Source organism: Xiphias gladius, chromosome 7, assembly GCF_016859285.1.
Source record: "Xiphias gladius isolate SHS-SW01 ecotype Sanya breed wild chromosome 7, ASM1685928v1, whole genome shotgun sequence".
In the NCBI taxonomy this organism is placed as follows: domain Eukaryota; kingdom Metazoa; phylum Chordata; class Actinopteri; order Istiophoriformes; family Xiphiidae; genus Xiphias; species Xiphias gladius.
Window position 1 is genome coordinate 21,806,498 of NC_053406.1, and position 18,282 is coordinate 21,824,779.

Sequence of the window (18,282 nt, forward strand, 5' to 3'; positions counted from 1 at the left end):
CTGGGGAAAATGTAATGAAAACAGGGCATGTGTAATCCAAGGTCAATGCAGCTAACATGATGCTATGTTCTTTTATTAACCCCTCTGGTCAGTATGGAGACGACCTACCTGGACCAGAGATGGAAAACGCCTGGAATGCTTTAGTCAGCAATGATAAGTGGAGCAACAATCTGAGAACCACACTACAGTTTCTCATCAGCTTATGTGGTGTCAGCAGTGACACCACTCTCCTGCCATATGTAAGATATATCATTTAGGCCAGCCGGAAAATCTTATGTAGCCACTATTTTTTCTCTCTCCAGTTTCTCATGGATATTTTGTGATATATTTGTTCAGATCAAGAAGGTAGTAATCTATCTGTGCCGGAACAACACCATACAAACCATGGACGAGTTGATATTTGAGTTGCAACAGACAGATCCAGTCAACCCTGTTGTGCAGCACTGTGATAGCCCTCCTTTCTATCGCTTCACTGCCACAAGCAAGGCCTCCGCAGCGGCTTCAGGTACATCTTTTAAACACAAAGTGTGTCACTGAACAGAATGAACACCAGTTAAAATTTGTACTTTTTTAATGGGAAAAAAAAATCAGACATCCAGGGAAATCCCAACTGCTCCAGCGGACCCAAGTAGTTGGTCAATCATAGGAAATTGTGTTCGGTCTGGACAGATCCCAATGATGGATGGGAAGCAGGGTTGGTGTTTCAGATCACACTCAGCGGACTTTCCTTGAGCATACTCTAGAACATACGTTTTTTGCTCTTTTTTGCTTCATTTCTAGGCACCACATCGAGCAGCAATACTGTTGTTGCATGCCAGGAGGGCTTTCCTGACACAGATGATACCAGGACTGTAAAGGACAATGAAGAGAGGTACAGTAGGCAATGAGATCTTAAAGCTTGTCTTACGATTAGTTACAGTATTAGCAAGACCAGTTATGATGATTTATTTTTTCAATTTTCTTTCTGGCCTCAGGCTTAGCCACATAATGCGAGCACACAACCGCCTGGAATCACGCTACAGCAACAGCTCAGGAGGATCTTACGACGATGATAAGAGTGAGTGCTTTTCAGTACCAGACACTCTATGAAAAAAATGTGGTCGTCATGGTCTGGTGTGCGTTGAATATACAGGCCGGGTTTGAGGGCAAGATGGTGACCGGCATGATGTCATTGATAATGCATGAGCAATGCAGAGTAGCCTGGGGCTCTTAAAAGGCTTCTGTGAGAACTGGCACTGAAATAAAAGTAGTCGAGCCCAGGGCATCTGCACTGCTGCCAGTGACCCAAAAAAAAGGTTTGTTACGCCCTCTGAGGCCGAGTTAGTCATGCAGACTAATGTGAGTAAGAACAATCTGACAACGAAACGCACCCTGAAATACCCCTTTGACAACTACGCTTCAAAATCCAAGCCCTCTTCTATGATGTTATATTGTGAGTAGTTCTTAAATGCATCTCCCATCTGTTTCATTCACGCCCATGCCAACCCATGTCCAGGTATAGAGTCTACAAACTCTCCTTTTTTAATCGGTGTTTGCTGTATGTGTCAGGTGTGATAAATCTAAACATTGTACTGTTCTGCAACCATTTAGGTGAGCCACTGCCCCCCTTTGCTGATTGGCTGATGGTTGTAATTGAGACCAACCAGCCTCATCCTCTGCCCATGCCTCTGAATGGAGGATGCTGGGCTCCACTGGTGGACTTTTTACCAGAGACCATCACTCCCAGAGGACCACTGCACAGGTCAGACTACTACTACTACTACATCAGTGCAAAATGTACTCATTCTGACCCTGAGTCTGAGTCTAGCTTAAAATGTTGAGACAAAACCGCTGCTAGTCACCCTCAAAGATTTAGGGACATAGGGACATTTGAGATCAGCAGTCAAACTGATCTTTAATAACCTGACACAGTTTTCACGTGAAGGAGGAGCTTTCATTTTGATGCTATACACCACAAGTTCACATCTAGGTGTTTTAAAAATGTGCTACATTTAACTGAGAGGCCTGACAGTATGTGTTTTTTGTTTTTTTTATAGGTGTAACATAGCAGTCATCTTCATGACAGAGATGGTGGTGGATCACAGTGTGAGAGAGGACTGGGCCATGCACCTGCCTTTACTGCTACATGCCTTGTTTTTGGGTGAGTTCACACTATAATCAGTCATCCCTGTAAAACTCATCTGTGTGATTAAGGGACATGTACTGTACATATTTGATGTAATATAGTCTCAAATATCCTGGATGAGTTACTGTATAATTTTTCAAGTATTGGGAGGCTAATATGACTGATACATAACCATTATATTTTAAGTACAAAGATTTGGATAATTCAGTTGAAGTTGCTCCTCTGGTAGAAATCTTTTATTCAGTTTCAACGAGCTGATATCAGATGGTTTCATTTATCTTAGACTCTGAGATCGATGCTGTGAAGGAGAGGTGAAATTAACAAACAAACAACACTCTGACTTAGACTTACTGACTGGTCTGTTCATTGCTCCAGGAATGGATCACTACCGTCCAGAGGTGTTTGAGCACAGCAAACGTCTCCTTCTCCACCTTCTCATCACATTGTCCTGTAACAACAACTTCCAGGCCGTTGCCTCAGTCTTACTGCAGACGCGTGAGATCAACAGCACCAAGACCCTCACCTACAAACCAAGCCTTCAGCCGGAGTATTTACCTTCAGGTAGAAAAATAGAGGCCTTAAGTAATACTCACCTTTGTGAGTTTTCTCAACTACAAATATATTCACTCTTTAACGAAAAGATTGAGGTAGACCTGGGTCCAGTTGTCAAGACAGCTTGTCATTTGACACATTGCTCTTCTTTCTGGCTAAGATAAACTTGGAACATCACGAGGGAAGGGCTAACATTCTTTTCAAAGGATAGATAAGTTTCTTATCTGGGAAGAACATATTTGGACTCTGTGCCAAAAGCAATATTGAGCACAGAGGACATCAAAGGTCTTGATTAAAGCATTCCATTCTGCTATTTTTATCCTTTTGCCCAAACTGGGGCCATCTGCTCAGGCTCGGATAGGCTGGTTTGAATCCCCTCCTCCCCCTGCCGATAATTTGTTTTGCAAATGTCTAGACATTCTGAAATGTCCGGAGTGTTCTTTGTCCATTTGACCATTTGAATACAACTTGTATGCTAAAAGCTGTGATTTTTTTTTTTTTTTTACAGTAATACCAAACAATAACAACACTGATGTGGAGATCCAAAGAAAACATCCCATTTTCCTTTCAGTCCTTGTGACATTTTCTCTCCCATGTTTATTGTATTTATATCAGTTAGGTGTGTAGCAACTCAGTGGTTAGACTCCACCACATTACATAAATACTGTCAGCAGACAAAGCTAATTAGATTCAAATTTCAGACATGTTAAAACACAGCTCATGCTGCTTCCTGCATGTTCTCCTGTTACACTAACTCCTGCCATCTCCAGCTGCATGTTGCAGTTAGATAAATGAAATCAAACATCTAAAAGAACCACTGTAACCTCTTCCTGACTACACACTTGTTGCTCTGTTGTGTTCAGGAGGTTTTGACTTCCTGCGGGAGTGTCAGGCGTCTCCTGTACCAGACTCTGGTCTGAGTTCTTCTTCTACTTCGTCCAGTCTGAGCCTGGGGGGCAGCAGCAACAACCTGCCTGAGATCTCACAGGAGATGGAGGAGCTGGTGGCCTCCAGTAAAATGGATGAGAGGACAAACAAGCTCATTGAGTTTTTATCCACAAGGTATTCATGTCGATATGTAGTTCCCCTGTTAGAATAATTTCCAGCATGTGCATCAACCCAGAGAATCTCATTTTACTTAGAGGTCCTAGTTACAGGTCACTGGAAGTATTTTACAAAGTAAATTCATGTTATACAGCAGCAAAAAGTTTTATAGAACAATATAACAGCCAGAAATAGCTTTCTGATTCGCTGGTATACCTTCTCATATTTCTTGATGTAGATTACCACCTAGTGGCGCTGTATGCATAGTGCAGTAGATTCTAATAAGAGTAGATTAGATTTGATATACAAATGATGATGCAGCTGGTATTTACCATGATTATTTGTGCATATTATCATCTTACAAAACTCTATTGAAATATTTAGGATTTTATTTGCTTTAAATAGCTGTTGCCAGCTCAAGTACAGACGGTACTTAATAGGCTAAACAGAGGCACAGTAGCGGGTTATTCAGAATAATCAGCTAAATGAACTCGTTAACCACCACCGCAGACCTCCACGTAGATTGTATACTGCGTGTTGTGGAGTAACTTGGAAACTGTTTTTTTATAGAGCGCATGGGCCCCTGTGGTGCCATGAAGACATTTCCCCAAAGAACCAAATCTCAAAAAGCACTGGGCAGCTGTCAAACTTTCTGCGACATGTGGTATCTGTGTTCAAAGAGTCCAAGTCTGGTACAACTTCAATATATCCCTAACAATAATTATTAATCAATTATAATACGGAGCCCTGTCTCTATTAATAATTCTTATTTTCACTTGCGTTCTCCTCTCTCTGTCTTTGTTAGATTTCAACCTGGAGCAGCAGCTCAGTGACGTGGCACTGCAGACGGCCTTGTGCAGTTCATCTCGTCACTACGCTGGCCGTTCCTTCCAGGTGTTTCGAGCCCTCCGTCAGCCCGTCTCCGCCCACGCTGTGTCCGACCTGCTCTCAAGGCTGGTGGAAGTCGTCGGTGAACATGGGGAAGAAGTGCAGGTTAGTGTTCTGTGTGTGTACATGATGCGTGTGAGCATGTGGACATGAGAGCATTACACATTAATAATTTATTCCATTTTTAGGGATAATTGATGTAGGAATTTCTTCTTTGCATCACTGTGGAATTCCCAGCTGCAATACAATTTATAGTAGAAGTAGTTGGTAAAGCAGAAACTGATGAATTCTAAAATTGAAAAACTGCCCAAGTAACAGTATATATCTTGATTTACTGTATTATTTGTTTTCTGAGTTTCTGGCATCTTAAGGGTGTAGCACATGAATCCAGTGCTGTTCAGCAAATGACTTGGATGCCCCAGATGTCTGACCCTCTTACGAGCACATGACCACAGCATTAAAACCAATAATCATCTAATGGCTGAAATCCTAAATCATCATAAAAGTCTAATCAGCTGATCCCTGAACCTTTCAGTCCGTCAAATATTATTCAGATCCATCTGTTACTATCTTTTCTAAATCTTGCAGACAGACAAAACAAGCAGGACTGAAAACATAAACTCCTTCTAACTTCATCACATCTTTCAGTTTTCACAGTAAATGGAGCCCTAATTTTTTGATTAATTCTCAGCATAGCTGAAGACCACATTTTTAAGGCTATTTTTCCCAGCATTAAAATGCTTAGTGTTTAATTAAAAGGATACAAGAAAGTCTTCCAAACTGAATGTGTGTATTTTCATCTTTCGCAGGGCTATGTGATGGAAGTATTACTCACACTGGAATCTGTGGTGGATAACTTGGCTGAATGTCTGAAGAACAATGATCTCATGGCTATCCTGACAAGGTTTGTGTCTCCGTTATGTATATTTATGTCTAAAGTAGGTATTTTTGTTAAAACATGTAGTAAGTTTAATTTATTGTTTGTTCAACTCCAGAGCCTCATCTCCAGATTTCCTGACTAGTTTCAAGCTGTTGTCAAACAGAAAGAGCACAGGGCAGCTCAATATTAGAAGAGAGGAGAGGAACAGACATCAGAGGAGCTCCTCTGTCCCCAAGAAGTTTGGAGAGGCGGACAGGTGGTCTGATCCACCCCGCAGTGCTACGCTGGACCGTATCCAAGCCTGTGAACAGCAGGGTTTGTTAGCCAGGACCCACAGCTTGTCCTCATCCAAAGACAACATCACAGACCCAACCAACGTCAACCACCCCAACAACCTGTTGGCCACCATCTTCTGGGTGGCAGTGTCGCTGATGGAGTCAGACTTTGAGTTTGAGTATCAGATGTCTTTGAGACTGTTGAATAAGCTGCTGGGCCACATGTCGCTAGACAAACAGGAGAACAGGGAGAAGCTGGAGAAACTGCAGAGCCAGCTTAAATGGAGCAGCTTCACTGGGCTCCAGCAGCTGCTGCTGAAAGGCTTCACCTCCGTGGCCACCACGGACCTCACACTTCAGCTCTTCTGCCAACTCACACCTGTGTCACGAGTGCCTGTAGTAGACACATCACAAGCCATAGGTACACGTTGGGGATCAACAGATACAGTTTTGTAGACATGCGATATCGACTTTGATATTCTTAGACTCCTTAGACTCGAGACTAGCTGTTATTTAAGAAATTTCCATGGTAACACAAAAAACCAAGATTGCGGTAACCATGCATCCATATAATCTCACACAAATTATATAACAGTGAACTTTTCTCCAAAATGATTTCACAAAATGTATTTTCATGTGAAATATTGAATGAATTTGTCTGTATCATCCGTTAGGTTTTCCCTTGAATGTTCTCTGCCTCCTCCCACATCTCGTGCAGAACTTTGATGGCCCCTCGCAGTTCTGTCAAGACGTTGCTGAGAGGATATCCCAGGTTGGGCTCTATTAGCGTTTCTATGCTCATTTCTGCTCAAAGATAATTCTATGTTTTCCGCTAATGCACTTTCTATGCGTAGGTATGCCTTGAGGAGAAGAACGCCAAGCTCTCCAACCTTGCTCATGTCATGAGTCTGTATAAAACACACTCCTACACACGAGACTGCTTCACTTGGGTCAATGTGGTGTGTCGATATCTCCATGAAGCCTTCTCAGATATCACCCTCAGCCTGGTCACTTACATGGCAGAGGTTTGTGCCGCCATATCAGCTGATCATATGTTTGTTGAGCCACAGTAAAAGAGTTGTACAGTAATTTATTAATATTAAAGCTTCTGAAAAGGTGCTAATCAAATGAATGGCATTTAATTCTATCGTAACAGCTGTTGGAGAAAGGTCTCCCCAGTATGCAGCAGACCCTTTTACAAATCATCTACAGCCTCCTGAGTCACATGGATCTGACTGGAATTCAAGCCAAACCCTTCAACATGGAGGTGCTCAAGACGATTGAGAAATTTGTCCAGGTGGGTTAAATTAAACATTAACACCTGAACACGTGTCCTACTGCAAATAAATAGTTTTATATATGCAGTGACTGTATGCCTATACGAATATGGATTTTTAGTTAATGGCTGTTTATATTTTTAGGATATTTCTGTGGTAACATTCACGGAGGTATGTGTGCATGTGAAGTGAAAAATTTTGACGTTAGATCTGGTGTGCTCAGTGGAAATCTTAAGGCATTATGCTCTGATTAAGAGTCTTGTATTCCTTTTGTAAGTGGTCATCGGGGGGAAAAAAAAAAAAAAAAAAAAGCTGTCGTGTGTCAGCGCAGTAGATTTGTAGACACACCCAAACTATAAACAGTCTGCCTTTCTGCCACAGCCTAGGCCTCTGCTTAGTCTCATACTGAATCTATTTTCCTTTAGCTTCCCACTGTAAGACATCTGCCAGAACACCTCTGTCTCCAAAAATAGAACTACATTCAAACACACAGAAAGACATGCAGTTGTTTCTTTCTAAAAGTGCTTTGTGTGTGTGGTTGTGTTAGTTTTTTTTCTGCATATATGGGTGAATTGGTGCATTTATGTCTGTGATGAGTATAGACTGTCCATTGGAGGGAAGCACTAAATATCCTGAAGCTGGTGGTTTCTCGATCGGCCAGCTTGGTGCAGCCTTCATCCCCACAAAGTGACCTCTCCTACGAGGACATCAGCCGTGTCTGGGACCGCTCCTCCAAAGCCTTGCCTGGGAAAACTCTGGATTTCCACTTTGACATATCTGAGGTTAGAGACTCTTTCTCTGACTTTCTTTTTACCACGCGTGAAAGTTTTTAGTTTGAAAGTCCCTGTAGCATGAGGAGAGCTTAATTCTAGTATGTTTGCCCCTGTATTTCTTCCTGTATTTTCCAGGGTGTGGTGCTTTTTGAGGTTCTGTGGAATCTTATAAAGCTTTTTGGAAAGGAAACATTTCTTCCCCTTCCTTAATGCTTATACTTCTTCATGACCAAACCTCTTGAGATTAACTTGAAAGCTTGAAAGGTAAACACAATTAGCCAAGCAGTGCAGAGCTTGAAAAGTGATGTCAGAGATACAGACCGAGTGGTGTATGTGTGGGAACTGAACAGGGAGCTATTTGTGTTGTTCATGAATGGGAGGAAATGATGTCAACTCTTTGCTGCCGTCCTTTGTATTTGACCTAGTATGAGTTCTAGTGGACAGTCAACAGCATTTGTATTTATACTTGAGACACAGTGGACAAACCACTGATACATCTTAAAATATCCTGACATTTTTAGACTGAGGGATAAAGCAGGGGAAATGTAAGTTTATTTTTCCTCAACTGCTTCATGCATTCGGAATGCCAAGTGGAATAAAAACTATGAACACTAATAAAATGTCACTTCACTTTACGTTCATCTTGGAACTGTCAAAGTCTAGAGGAAGCAGGGGCTTCCGTGGAGCCTGAGTCATGGACTGAGCAGAGAGGGACTTTCTCTCCTTCAAACTGATCCTGACTCATCAATGTTTCTCTCTGCACGTGCACATGTGTTTGTGTCCATGCTGTTAGACACCAGTGATTGGGCGGCGTTACGATGACCTTCATCGCTCTCCAGGCCAAGATGTGAAGAGCAGGACCACAGCAGTGACCCGCAGCACCTCCTCTACCTCTTCTGGATCCACGTCCAACAACGTCCTGGTGCCAGTCAGCTGGAAGAGGCCTCAGTCTTCACAGGTGATCACCTCTTCCCAGTCCTTCTTAGAAATATGCACATAATTTGAAGGGTGAGGGTTGACAGTATAATTATGATTTGATAAAGAGGACATCAAATGTCACGTCAGAGATGCCTATTTTACACATTATTATCCCATTTACACCTGGCATCAAAATGCGATCTGTAAAAGATCGCATTTTGATGCGATCCTTGTGGTCGGAATGCAATCAGATCCGCCTGACCACATTCGGAGGTGGTCAAAGACTCATGATCATTCTCCAGATAACGTATCCAGATACAGATCACATGTTAATACCAGTTGTAAATGGGACATAAAACTGATGTGGTTCAAGTGAAATTGAATTGTGGCATCCAAATTCTGTTCAAAATATTTCAATGTTCTCTTGTCCTCTACAGAAAAGAACACGGGAAAAACTGGTGAATGTATTGTCCTTGTGTGGACAAGAAGTGGGGCTCACAAAAAATCCTTCAGTAAGATACAACACATTTTAGAAGTGCAATGAATTTCAACGATCTGCACCTTTTTGTATCATGCACTCACAAATGACCTGCAAGCCCTTTTTCATTTCCGTCTGTTTGATCTCTCTATAGGTGATCTTCTCCAGTTGTGGGGAGCTGGACCTCATGGAGCACCAGCCCAGCCTGGTGTCCTCCGATGATGGGACCCGGGAACCGGACAACATGGACGACACCACCTCAGAGCAGCAGTTCCGAGTCTTTAGAGACTTTGACTTCCTGGATGTGGAGCTTGAAGATGGAGAGGTGAGTCTCAGGACCTCAGAAGTTTTAAAACGGTGGTAAAGAAAACAATTTTTATCCTCCTTCTTACCTCTTGTCATGATGGACAAATGCATAGTCAAACTTAGTAGTAAAGCAAAAGCACCGGCAGGAAGAACAACACGTCTGACATTAGCAGACGTCAGAGTATTTCCATCTAAAGAACTGTGTTGGGTCAGGTCTGCCTGCTCTGTGTAATGGGGTTTCTTTTTTTCTGTTTTTTTCTGTCTTTGCTATCTAGGAGCTACAGGTAAGTTTAGTCATGTTACATTTTTACTTGCTGTGTTTTTTAAGCGAGTGACTGCCTGTGCAGATAATTGAGTGTACTGCCACACTGGTGGCATAGAGTAGCCAATGCGTGTGCATGCCAGGAAATTTACAAAACAGATTCTGCAATGTACCTGTACTATAAGAGAGATATTCACTCCAAGTATTGGAAACACAGTATTTTTAGTATATTTCTCCAAGCATCAAATAGGACTCATGATCTAATAGCCACATTGTAATAGTCACCAGTGAAATGCATGTCATCAAACGGCATCCTTAACCGGGATCACTGATTTTTTTTAAAAATCTAATATATAATTGTATCCTGTGCTGATTTTTATCATCTTACCTGATTATTAAGCGAAAACAATTATTGGTTATGGTATTTTACACACAGCTCCCCCTTGACATACCATTACTGTATACGCTCATAGCTTTTATGCTTGTGTGCAGTGCTTAACCTAGGAAATGAGTTGCTTGATTTTCTTGTTCATTTCCAACAAGCAGTAGTTGCACATTATGATACTAGTAGTCTTGCGTGCAGTTTTTTTCAATACATATTGAGCATCTGGGATTTGACCTATTTTCAAGTAAATTTTTAACAATTTTTTTTATTTCCCTTCTAAAACTTTGCAGATCTGACAAACATGATGGGATATTAAAAAATACATCTGTGTCTGAATTGCACATCTCAATGGGATGATAGCTCCATCTAGAGACACAGTAGAAGAAACTGTGTTCAGTTTCAGTTATTCACATTCCTATCACACTAAAATCATTGTTTATACAATCCTAAAAACAAGTTACGTACACAGTAATTCTATTGTATACCCTTGCCCTGTGTACGCTCAACCATTTGGTAATTTCATGCAGTGAAAAGTAACAAAAATTATATTTTTTCTGATTTACCCGTAGTAGAAGAACATCAGACTCTCCAACCTTGCTCAAATCAGTTCTGTCAAATGACACTTAGACCAAAATGCTGATGATATACACTTTGTTTTTCACATTGTTGCAGCAATAATGTTGTTGCTTTTATTTAAGTGGTTAAATTTAACTTCACTCGTGTTGCATTGTTCAGTTATGGGTATATTTTTGTTTAATTCAAGTATTTCCTACTTACTCAAGCTTAGAAACCGCACTAACATCTTGCATTTTCGTCAAATTGATGCTGTAGAAATAAGATACACGTATAACTATCTCAGTGTCTAAAGCTGCAGTCTTTACACACTAGAAAAGTGTCAAGTGTTCTCACTGTGCCTGTTACAATATCACACGGACAGAAAGCTAAAACAACTACTGTGGTCAACAAAAGTGCCACGCACAGACAGTTGTGTAAGTTAATGACACCACTTAAAAAGAAGCTAGGCCAAAATCGAGGCCTTTGCTTTCCATCAATGGTAGGCATCAAGATAATCACCACACGAAGTCTCCTTTGTTTGACCCGTTGATGTGGAGCTTTGGTGGAATGTGGAAGTTGGCTGACATCTCCGGAGTCATGTCCTTTTGAAAAGACACACTGCATTTTAAACAAGAAACAGTCAGGATCAGGGGATTAAAACCTTTAAATATTTGAAGTTTGACAATATGAGGGGGGTTCTCAAACCCATGCTTCCCTGCCAGTTTCACCGGCATTGTGGCGATTTTAGTGGTAGCTTTAGTGAAGTCTCAATGTGAGGACACACCGAAGGGCTCACAAGCTCCGGTATTCCTTCCATTCTTAGCTTTCAGAGCAAAACTCTCCCAGACACTGCTCCCTCCCTGAACCTGCGCTGCATGGTTGTGTGAATGTGCGTATGCAGTACGTGTATGTGTGCATGTTTCTGTGTTAGAGAAGAGATTGTGTTTTACCTTTGGTTCTTGGTAACTCAAGGCCATTCTATGTCGCAGGGGGAGACTATGGACAACTTCAACTGGGGTGTGCGAAGGCGCTCCATGGATAGTCTGGACCGAAGTGACCTGCAGCCCCTGGAGGAGAGTCACCTGTCCAGCAGCATGCCCAGCCTCAGCAGGATCACCCATGAAGACTCAGACGAGTCGTCTGAGGAAGATTCCCTGTCCCTAAGCCAGATACTCTCCCAATCACAGCTTGTAAGTTCACTTTTGTTTGTATGCCAGTAACCGAAAGTCATAATGAAGGGCAAACCTAGCAGCTGACGCCCAGTAGCATTGTAAAAATATACTTCAGTATTAATGTCAACCATAATTCCAACAAAACATGTTCAAATCTAGTAGGGAGCTATAATCTTCTAAGGACAATTAAAGAACAAACTCTTTACATCTTGGACCCTTCATGAGCTTTCTTCTTGTGACGTCCTCAGGTTATTGTCACCTTTGCAAACAGGATATCTCTCAGATTGCCACGCAATTTGCGTCGCACATTCATGCTCCTTAGGGGATAAGGCCTTTTGATTTTAATGGCCCGATAGCATTTGCTCTAGTGTCCACCTCAGGACACAAATTTTTAAAGCTCTAAAAATATCAAAGTTGTCTGGATGCTATTTGTTCAACCCAACTTATTGAATTGTGGGGTGCAATAAAAAAAAAAATGCAGTGTCCAGGGGCCGTAGTCGGGCTGTGAACGCTTGCGCCATCTTTTGTCCCGTTTGCATCATCATCTTTCTGTTATTCCATGACCAGTTGTCCTCATATAGTATCAGCTCAAATCTGTGGACACTGTGGTGGCAGATGGAAAGCCCAGGTGTCCCCGCAGCTGTCATCCCACTCCTCTCTTGTCTATGATTTGTCAGGCATTCTACCACTGTCAGTGCTTAGAGGCGGTTCAAGAATGTTGTGGATTTTAATCCTGTATAAATCCATCATCGGATTGAGCTGTTATGTTTCAGGGGTTTTTTTTGGGGGGGGGGTATCAGTGTTTCTAAAAAAACTTCTGTGTTATTCACAAATGGCATGCGTACTATTTAGAGAGGACTCCAACGAATTTAACTTTGTCTCTTTTTCAGATTGTCAACCTCTCTCCAACGGCAGAGATCAGTAACATGGACTCTCCCTCTGCCTTTTTTGATACAACTTCAGCTGATTCAACTCCTTTGAACACCAAAAATCCTAGTTTCGAGGTCCAACTGCCAGAGGACTCGAAGCAGCGGGTGAATAAGGGCTTCGGAGTGTCTGAGATTCTGGGAACTACTAATAACTATCGCAGTTCCATACTAGAGTTATTTACTAATTTTGCCAAATAGGAGCTATTCTTTTGCAATTTTTCTCGTGAAATGTCTTGGATGTTATATGTGCTTTGGGTTCAGTCTATGTTTGGTAATATTTTTGTGGCGCTGTGACTTTTCTACATTTCAGCTCTTCAGAGTAGAGCATGAGCCAGTTTTTTCTTGATACTTCAGTAGCTGCATGCTAAAGGAGAATGACCTAAAACCTGCAATCCATAACGCTTTGGGCTGTGGGCTAGTGTGTGCATAACTTGAATGTTTCCATAGATGGGGATGTTAGGGGGGGTTCGTAGCCAGCCATAGAAAAAAAAAAAAAGTCTCCCTCTTTCTGTATCTGTCTGTTTAAGGCAATGTGTATACCTATTGCTTCTGTGTGGGTGGCTCTAAGCAACAACTAAAAACTCTTGGCATGTGGGAGGTAAAGAAAGGTTTACACATTGCCTGCCCCAAAACCTGAGTGTGCAGGGCCACAGTGCTGGCCAAATTAAATTATTTTCTATCAAATTAATTGGCACAATTGATGCACGCTAAATTCATCAAATAGACCAAAGAAAACACTACAAGGAGTGTCCGTAGGGTCCCATAGCAAGGTCAGTGTATCCATTTTACCCACAAAATTATGTGTTTAATAGTGTAACACAGGGAAAAAAATTTTTAGAATTTCAGTTAATAATAACCTTTACTGCATGCTGCCTCAGTATTTGTTTGTGACTTAGGTCATTTTTTCACCAACCATTAAAAAAGCATGCGTCCCTCTTTCTTTCTTTTAGCATGAGGTGTCACAAGACGACGAAGACACCAATGTCCATGAGGACGACCTCTCTCTCTCTATCAGTGAACTGCCCCCTGAGTTTCACTGTGGTGACACTTTGACAATGGACATGGTTCACAGTAAATACAAAGGAGAACTGGACCTTGACAGCAGCATACCCAGGTACAGACTGACAGCTTTTCTCAATAATTAGTTTAGTAAAAGTAATTAAAAGTTTTACAAAAAGGACTGTTAATTACACGGCCTTATGTCCACTCAGTCTCGCCGAGGAGGAGAGAGACGACATGCTGGTGGAGTGCCGTTCTTCCCCGCCACCGTCACCCTTCTTCTCTGCCATCCTCGCAGCTTTCCAACCAGCAGTGTGCGATGATGCAGAGGAGGCTTGGCGAAGTCACATCAACCAGCTTGTGTCTGACTCAGATGGATCCTGTGCCGTCTACACTTTTCATGTGTTTTCTTCACTATTTCAGGTATTATAGCATGGCCTTGGGGCCAGCCGATTCCTAAATTATATCAACAGAGAGTGGTTGTTTAAACTGAACAATTAAACTGAAAGGGTAACAGGATTAGATATCTGGCTGATTTACCTTTAGATAGGAGGTCTGATTAATTACAAATAGAGGGCACTCTGTAGATGCTTTCAGCTTGAAAGTCTTCTGGGATTCATTAACCAGATGTTGTTCACTTCACTGACCAAAGCTGACAGGGGAGAATTTCAGAGAAAAAAAACAAAACAAATAATGACAGAATGTATGTACTTTATATCTTGTATGAGTGACTTTGACAGCATCACCACCAGTCTGATTTTTTTTTTTTTGTTTGTTTTTTTTCCGCTTTGCAGAGTATCCAGACCAAATTTTGTTCCTTGACCTGTGATGCTGTGAGTTACCTCGGTGATGGACTGAGGGGATTAGGATCAAAGTTTTTGAGGTCTTCTCAGATGCTGACATCCTGCTCAGAGTGCCCAACGCTGTTTATCGATGCAAGCACTGTGAGTAGCATGACATTTTCCAGTCCAGAGTATGACATATTAGTGGTAGTTGAACAAATTCAACAGCAAAATTCATTTTTTTACAGATTATGTCGTATGGACTCCTGGAAAAAATGAAATTCAGCGTGTTGGAACTTCAAGAGTATCTTGATACTTACAACAACAAAAAGGAGGCAGCGCTCACTGTAAGGAGATTAAATATTGGGCTTTCCAGTCTGAATGTCACCCGTATGTTGTCACTGAGTTGTTTACATTGTGATTATGTTGTCCCTGTTACCCACAGTGGTTGAGCAACTGTAAGGCCACCTTTCCCAGGAGTGCTGGGGGCACCGTGGTAACATGTCAACCAGCGGAGCATGAGGAAAAGGTAAAAGTTTAATTTTTAGGAATTTGAGTAACGACTCTCACATGCTGTCTTATTAATTGAAAGATAGTGTAAAAAAAAATGGTTTAGTATCTTCTGTTCAAGCAGTGCACAAACAAATGAGAAAATAGTTGTTCAATCTTATAAAAATGGTTGAGAATACTAAGAATGCCATTTAAACTGACCTTTCATACTGTACTCTCTGCATTACGATTACTGTGTGATACAGTAGCCCTGTGAGTGTTGCCTCTAATTTTCTCACACTATATAAATGTCAAGTTTCTAACAGCCCTGAGTTGCCGCACATCACATTGATTATCTCATATCCAGTGTGCATTTTGATCATTTTCAGCTCCGCTGGGCATGAGAGCGAGTTCTCTTAAGTTGCATTTAATCTAGCAGTAAACAATACACTCACTGCATAACTGAGAAAATGAAAGTTGGTACTTAATAGCTAAGAGATACCCACCAAAGTGAGTGCATTTGTGCTAATTAACAGGCAAAACTGTTAATTTGCTTGGCTTGTTTCACTTGGCTTTTTGATTAATTCATGGTGACTACCAGTCCTCCTTTCAGTTCTAATTTACACATACATCAATCTTTACTTTTCCTCCTCTGTGCATGCCAATAAAAATACCTGTGCTAATACTTCTCAATCACCTTTAAATGGAAATAATGAGGAATGTCCTTCTTTTGATTCTCTGTTTTCCTTACTTATTTTCTGTCCTGTAACATGCTTGCTTTGTAGCAAATGGAATCTCTGGCTGTAAGTCGGATACAGCTTGTTTCTCTTTGTTGTTTTAAATTGTCTTTTCAATCTTTAAAAGCAAAAATGTAGCTTACTTTACTAGCATTTTCAGCACTAGTAAGGTCTTCTGTTTACCTAGAGCAGGTTTGACGTCTATTTACAAGTAGTTCTATAGTTGTTAGAAGTGTTTTTTTATCCACAATTACAGAACGTTGAAAATACCTAATAAAGTAATAAAAATAAAAAGGCCTTTTGCCAATAACCACTTTTCTGTTACTTCCAGCAACTGGAGCTCTGTCAAAGACTCTACAAACTCCACTTTCAGCTGTTGCTGCTTTTTCAGTCCTACTGTAAGCTGATTGAACAGGTCCATGCAATAAGCTCTATTCCTGAGGTAGGCACATCAGGCATTTGCCAGTCTTCTCTTTTTGGAATCATGACGCCCACCATCTAATATATGTCCCTGTTTAATAATATTAATCCCTCTCAACCTTTAGCTGACAAATATGTCCAGAGAGCTAAATGAGTTGAAGAGCAACCTGAGGGTAGCAGCAGCCTCAGTGACAAAGGCCGAGATTGCTGCCGGTGAGAGCTCCTGCTCCGAGCCCACCTTTAGCTCCTCTGAGACTGCTGTGAAGGCCATCCTGGAGTGTCTGAAGACCAACGAGTTTCCGACAGCCATCCGCTACATTCGAGAGTGCAGGTGAAAAAAGCAAAATGCTTAATTCCCTATGAGTGAGTGGTTTTTATATCAATAAAGGCTCCCAGTCAAACGAATAACCTTTTGTCTTTTTCACATTGCAGAACAATGTGGCCTAACGACATCTTTGGCAGCAACTCTGAGGATGAGATCCTGACCTTACTGAATACCTACTTCAGACATCAAACACTGGGTCAAACAGGAAGTTTCGCTCTGGTGGGCTCAAAGCAGGACCTGACAGAAATCTCTGTCAAGCTGATGGAACTTAACGGAGAAATGCGGGACATGATCAGACGAGCCCAGGGCTACCGAGCCATCACAGCTTTTCTCCCAGACTCCAGGGTTTCAGGTTCAACCCTTTGATGGCGGTCTGGCGGTGTGTGACACCCATTCCTAGACAGTACCCTGCGCTATGCCTAGACTCTGGTCCTGTCTGGGGTTGCTGCTATCATCTTCAGTGGTTAACAAGCACCCTGCTCTCTCTTTGGAATAACCAAACACCTCCTCCCATTCATCGTTCAGAGTACATCAGAATGTCATAAAGTCAGATCTTCAGGCGTGCAGCAATACTGTTGTTTTTAGACACACGAGTGACTTTTGTTAGGCTTTTATTGCACTAATGATAGAAATTGTCACAAAGCGACCACTTGCTACTGAGGTCAACAAATTTCAAATTTAACAAATGACGTACCAAAGCTCAGTGATTTTCTTTCAGTTATGTTGTTTTAATTGTCAAGGGAAAATGTGCAATCCTTAATGGAAGTGGAAGACCTTTACTGTATTCTGAAAGAATGTATTTAAATATCACAGCATTGGAATACATGAACATTGTTAGTAGAGAAGAAGGGAGGCTTCATTACTTGGTTAAAGTAGTGGGTCTTTTGTGTGTTTGTGTGTTTGTGTGTGTGTGTGTGTGTGTGTGTGTGTGTGTGTGTGTGTGTGTGTGTGTGTGTGTGTGCGCGCGCTTTGTGTAGGTGCTTGAATGTGTGAATTTAAACCTGACAACCATCATAGATGGCATTACGGATACTGATTTATATAAGTTGTTCACTTAAACTACTCTGACATGCTGCAAATCTACTGTAATGTCTCCCAAGCCTGCATTCGTCTGTGTGGGTTATCTGTTACTTCAAACATTTTACTGTACCTTATAACTGTGCAGCATTTAGCAATTAGGGCAAATTATTTATATTATTTGCAACATTAAAAAAATGCTTTTATCAGACTAGATTTATAGAAAACAAATATTTTGTTTCATCCGTTAAACCTGCCAAGCTTGCAAATTCTATGTATTATAAAGTGTAATAGTAATGTTTATGAACAAATACAGAAAACTATTTTAAGTGAATAATTGTACATAGTGCAATGGGGGCTTGGCTCAGACTCACGAGATTGTATTTTTATGAACTTACAATTTGAGTTGCATGTAGAGTAAAAAAACGATTGCTACATATTTGGAAAGCTTCCAAAGGAACTGATGGTGTAGCCTCTCGCCTTGTAAATACTACTGCCTTTGCAGTGTACTGTACTTCGGTGTTCTGTACACTTATGTAACAATAAAAATAAAACTTACATTTGTTCATTCTGGTTTCATGTGAATTGTGCATTATTATTATTATTATTATTATTATTGTTGTTGTTGTTGTTGTGGTTGTTGTTGTTGTTGTTACCCAAACATTTCCCGTCCATCGTTACAAAGATATCCTAA

The 18,282-nt window shown here is 41.2% G+C and overlaps 1 protein-coding gene across 9 annotated transcripts in view; it reads left to right on the top strand.

The window, feature by feature from the left end:
- LOC120791732 (protein furry homolog) overlaps nt 1–18,161 on the top strand; it is a 54,679-nt gene extending 36,518 nt beyond the window's left edge. For 6 of the 9 annotated variants that reach the window (XM_040130354.1, XM_040130347.1, XM_040130348.1 and 3 more), the window contains exons 33-62: nt 93–239; nt 337–505; nt 781–871; nt 975–1,057; nt 1,591–1,741; nt 2,037–2,140; nt 2,501–2,686; nt 3,541–3,739; nt 4,292–4,413; nt 4,527–4,714; nt 5,419–5,513; nt 5,605–6,185; nt 6,439–6,536; nt 6,619–6,789; nt 6,921–7,061; nt 7,644–7,823; nt 8,608–8,772; nt 9,170–9,244; nt 9,365–9,535; nt 9,792–9,800; nt 11,708–11,908; nt 12,781–12,924; nt 13,770–13,933; nt 14,031–14,241; nt 14,613–14,762; nt 14,849–14,947; nt 15,046–15,129; nt 16,158–16,268; nt 16,372–16,577; nt 16,679–18,161. In XM_040130354.1, coding sequence (XP_039986288.1) covers nt 93–239; nt 337–505; nt 781–871; nt 975–1,057; nt 1,591–1,741; nt 2,037–2,140; nt 2,501–2,686; nt 3,541–3,739; nt 4,292–4,413; nt 4,527–4,714; nt 5,419–5,513; nt 5,605–6,185; nt 6,439–6,536; nt 6,619–6,789; nt 6,921–7,061; nt 7,644–7,823; nt 8,608–8,772; nt 9,170–9,244; nt 9,365–9,535; nt 9,792–9,800; nt 11,708–11,908; nt 12,781–12,924; nt 13,770–13,933; nt 14,031–14,241; nt 14,613–14,762; nt 14,849–14,947; nt 15,046–15,129; nt 16,158–16,268; nt 16,372–16,577; nt 16,679–16,937 — 4,755 coding nt within the window. In that variant the 3' untranslated portion in view covers nt 16,938–18,161. The remainder of the gene's footprint in view (nt 1–92; nt 240–336; nt 506–780; nt 872–974; nt 1,058–1,590; nt 1,742–2,036; nt 2,141–2,500; nt 2,687–3,540; nt 3,740–4,291; nt 4,414–4,526; nt 4,715–5,418; nt 5,514–5,604; nt 6,186–6,438; nt 6,537–6,618; nt 6,790–6,920; nt 7,062–7,643; nt 7,824–8,607; nt 8,773–9,169; nt 9,245–9,364; nt 9,536–9,791; nt 9,801–11,707; nt 11,909–12,780; nt 12,925–13,769; nt 13,934–14,030; nt 14,242–14,612; nt 14,763–14,848; nt 14,948–15,045; nt 15,130–16,157; nt 16,269–16,371; nt 16,578–16,678) is intronic. The other 3 variants (XM_040130349.1, XM_040130350.1, XM_040130353.1) reach the window with 1 other exon arrangement.
- The last annotated feature ends 121 nt before the right edge of the window (nt 18,162–18,282 follow it).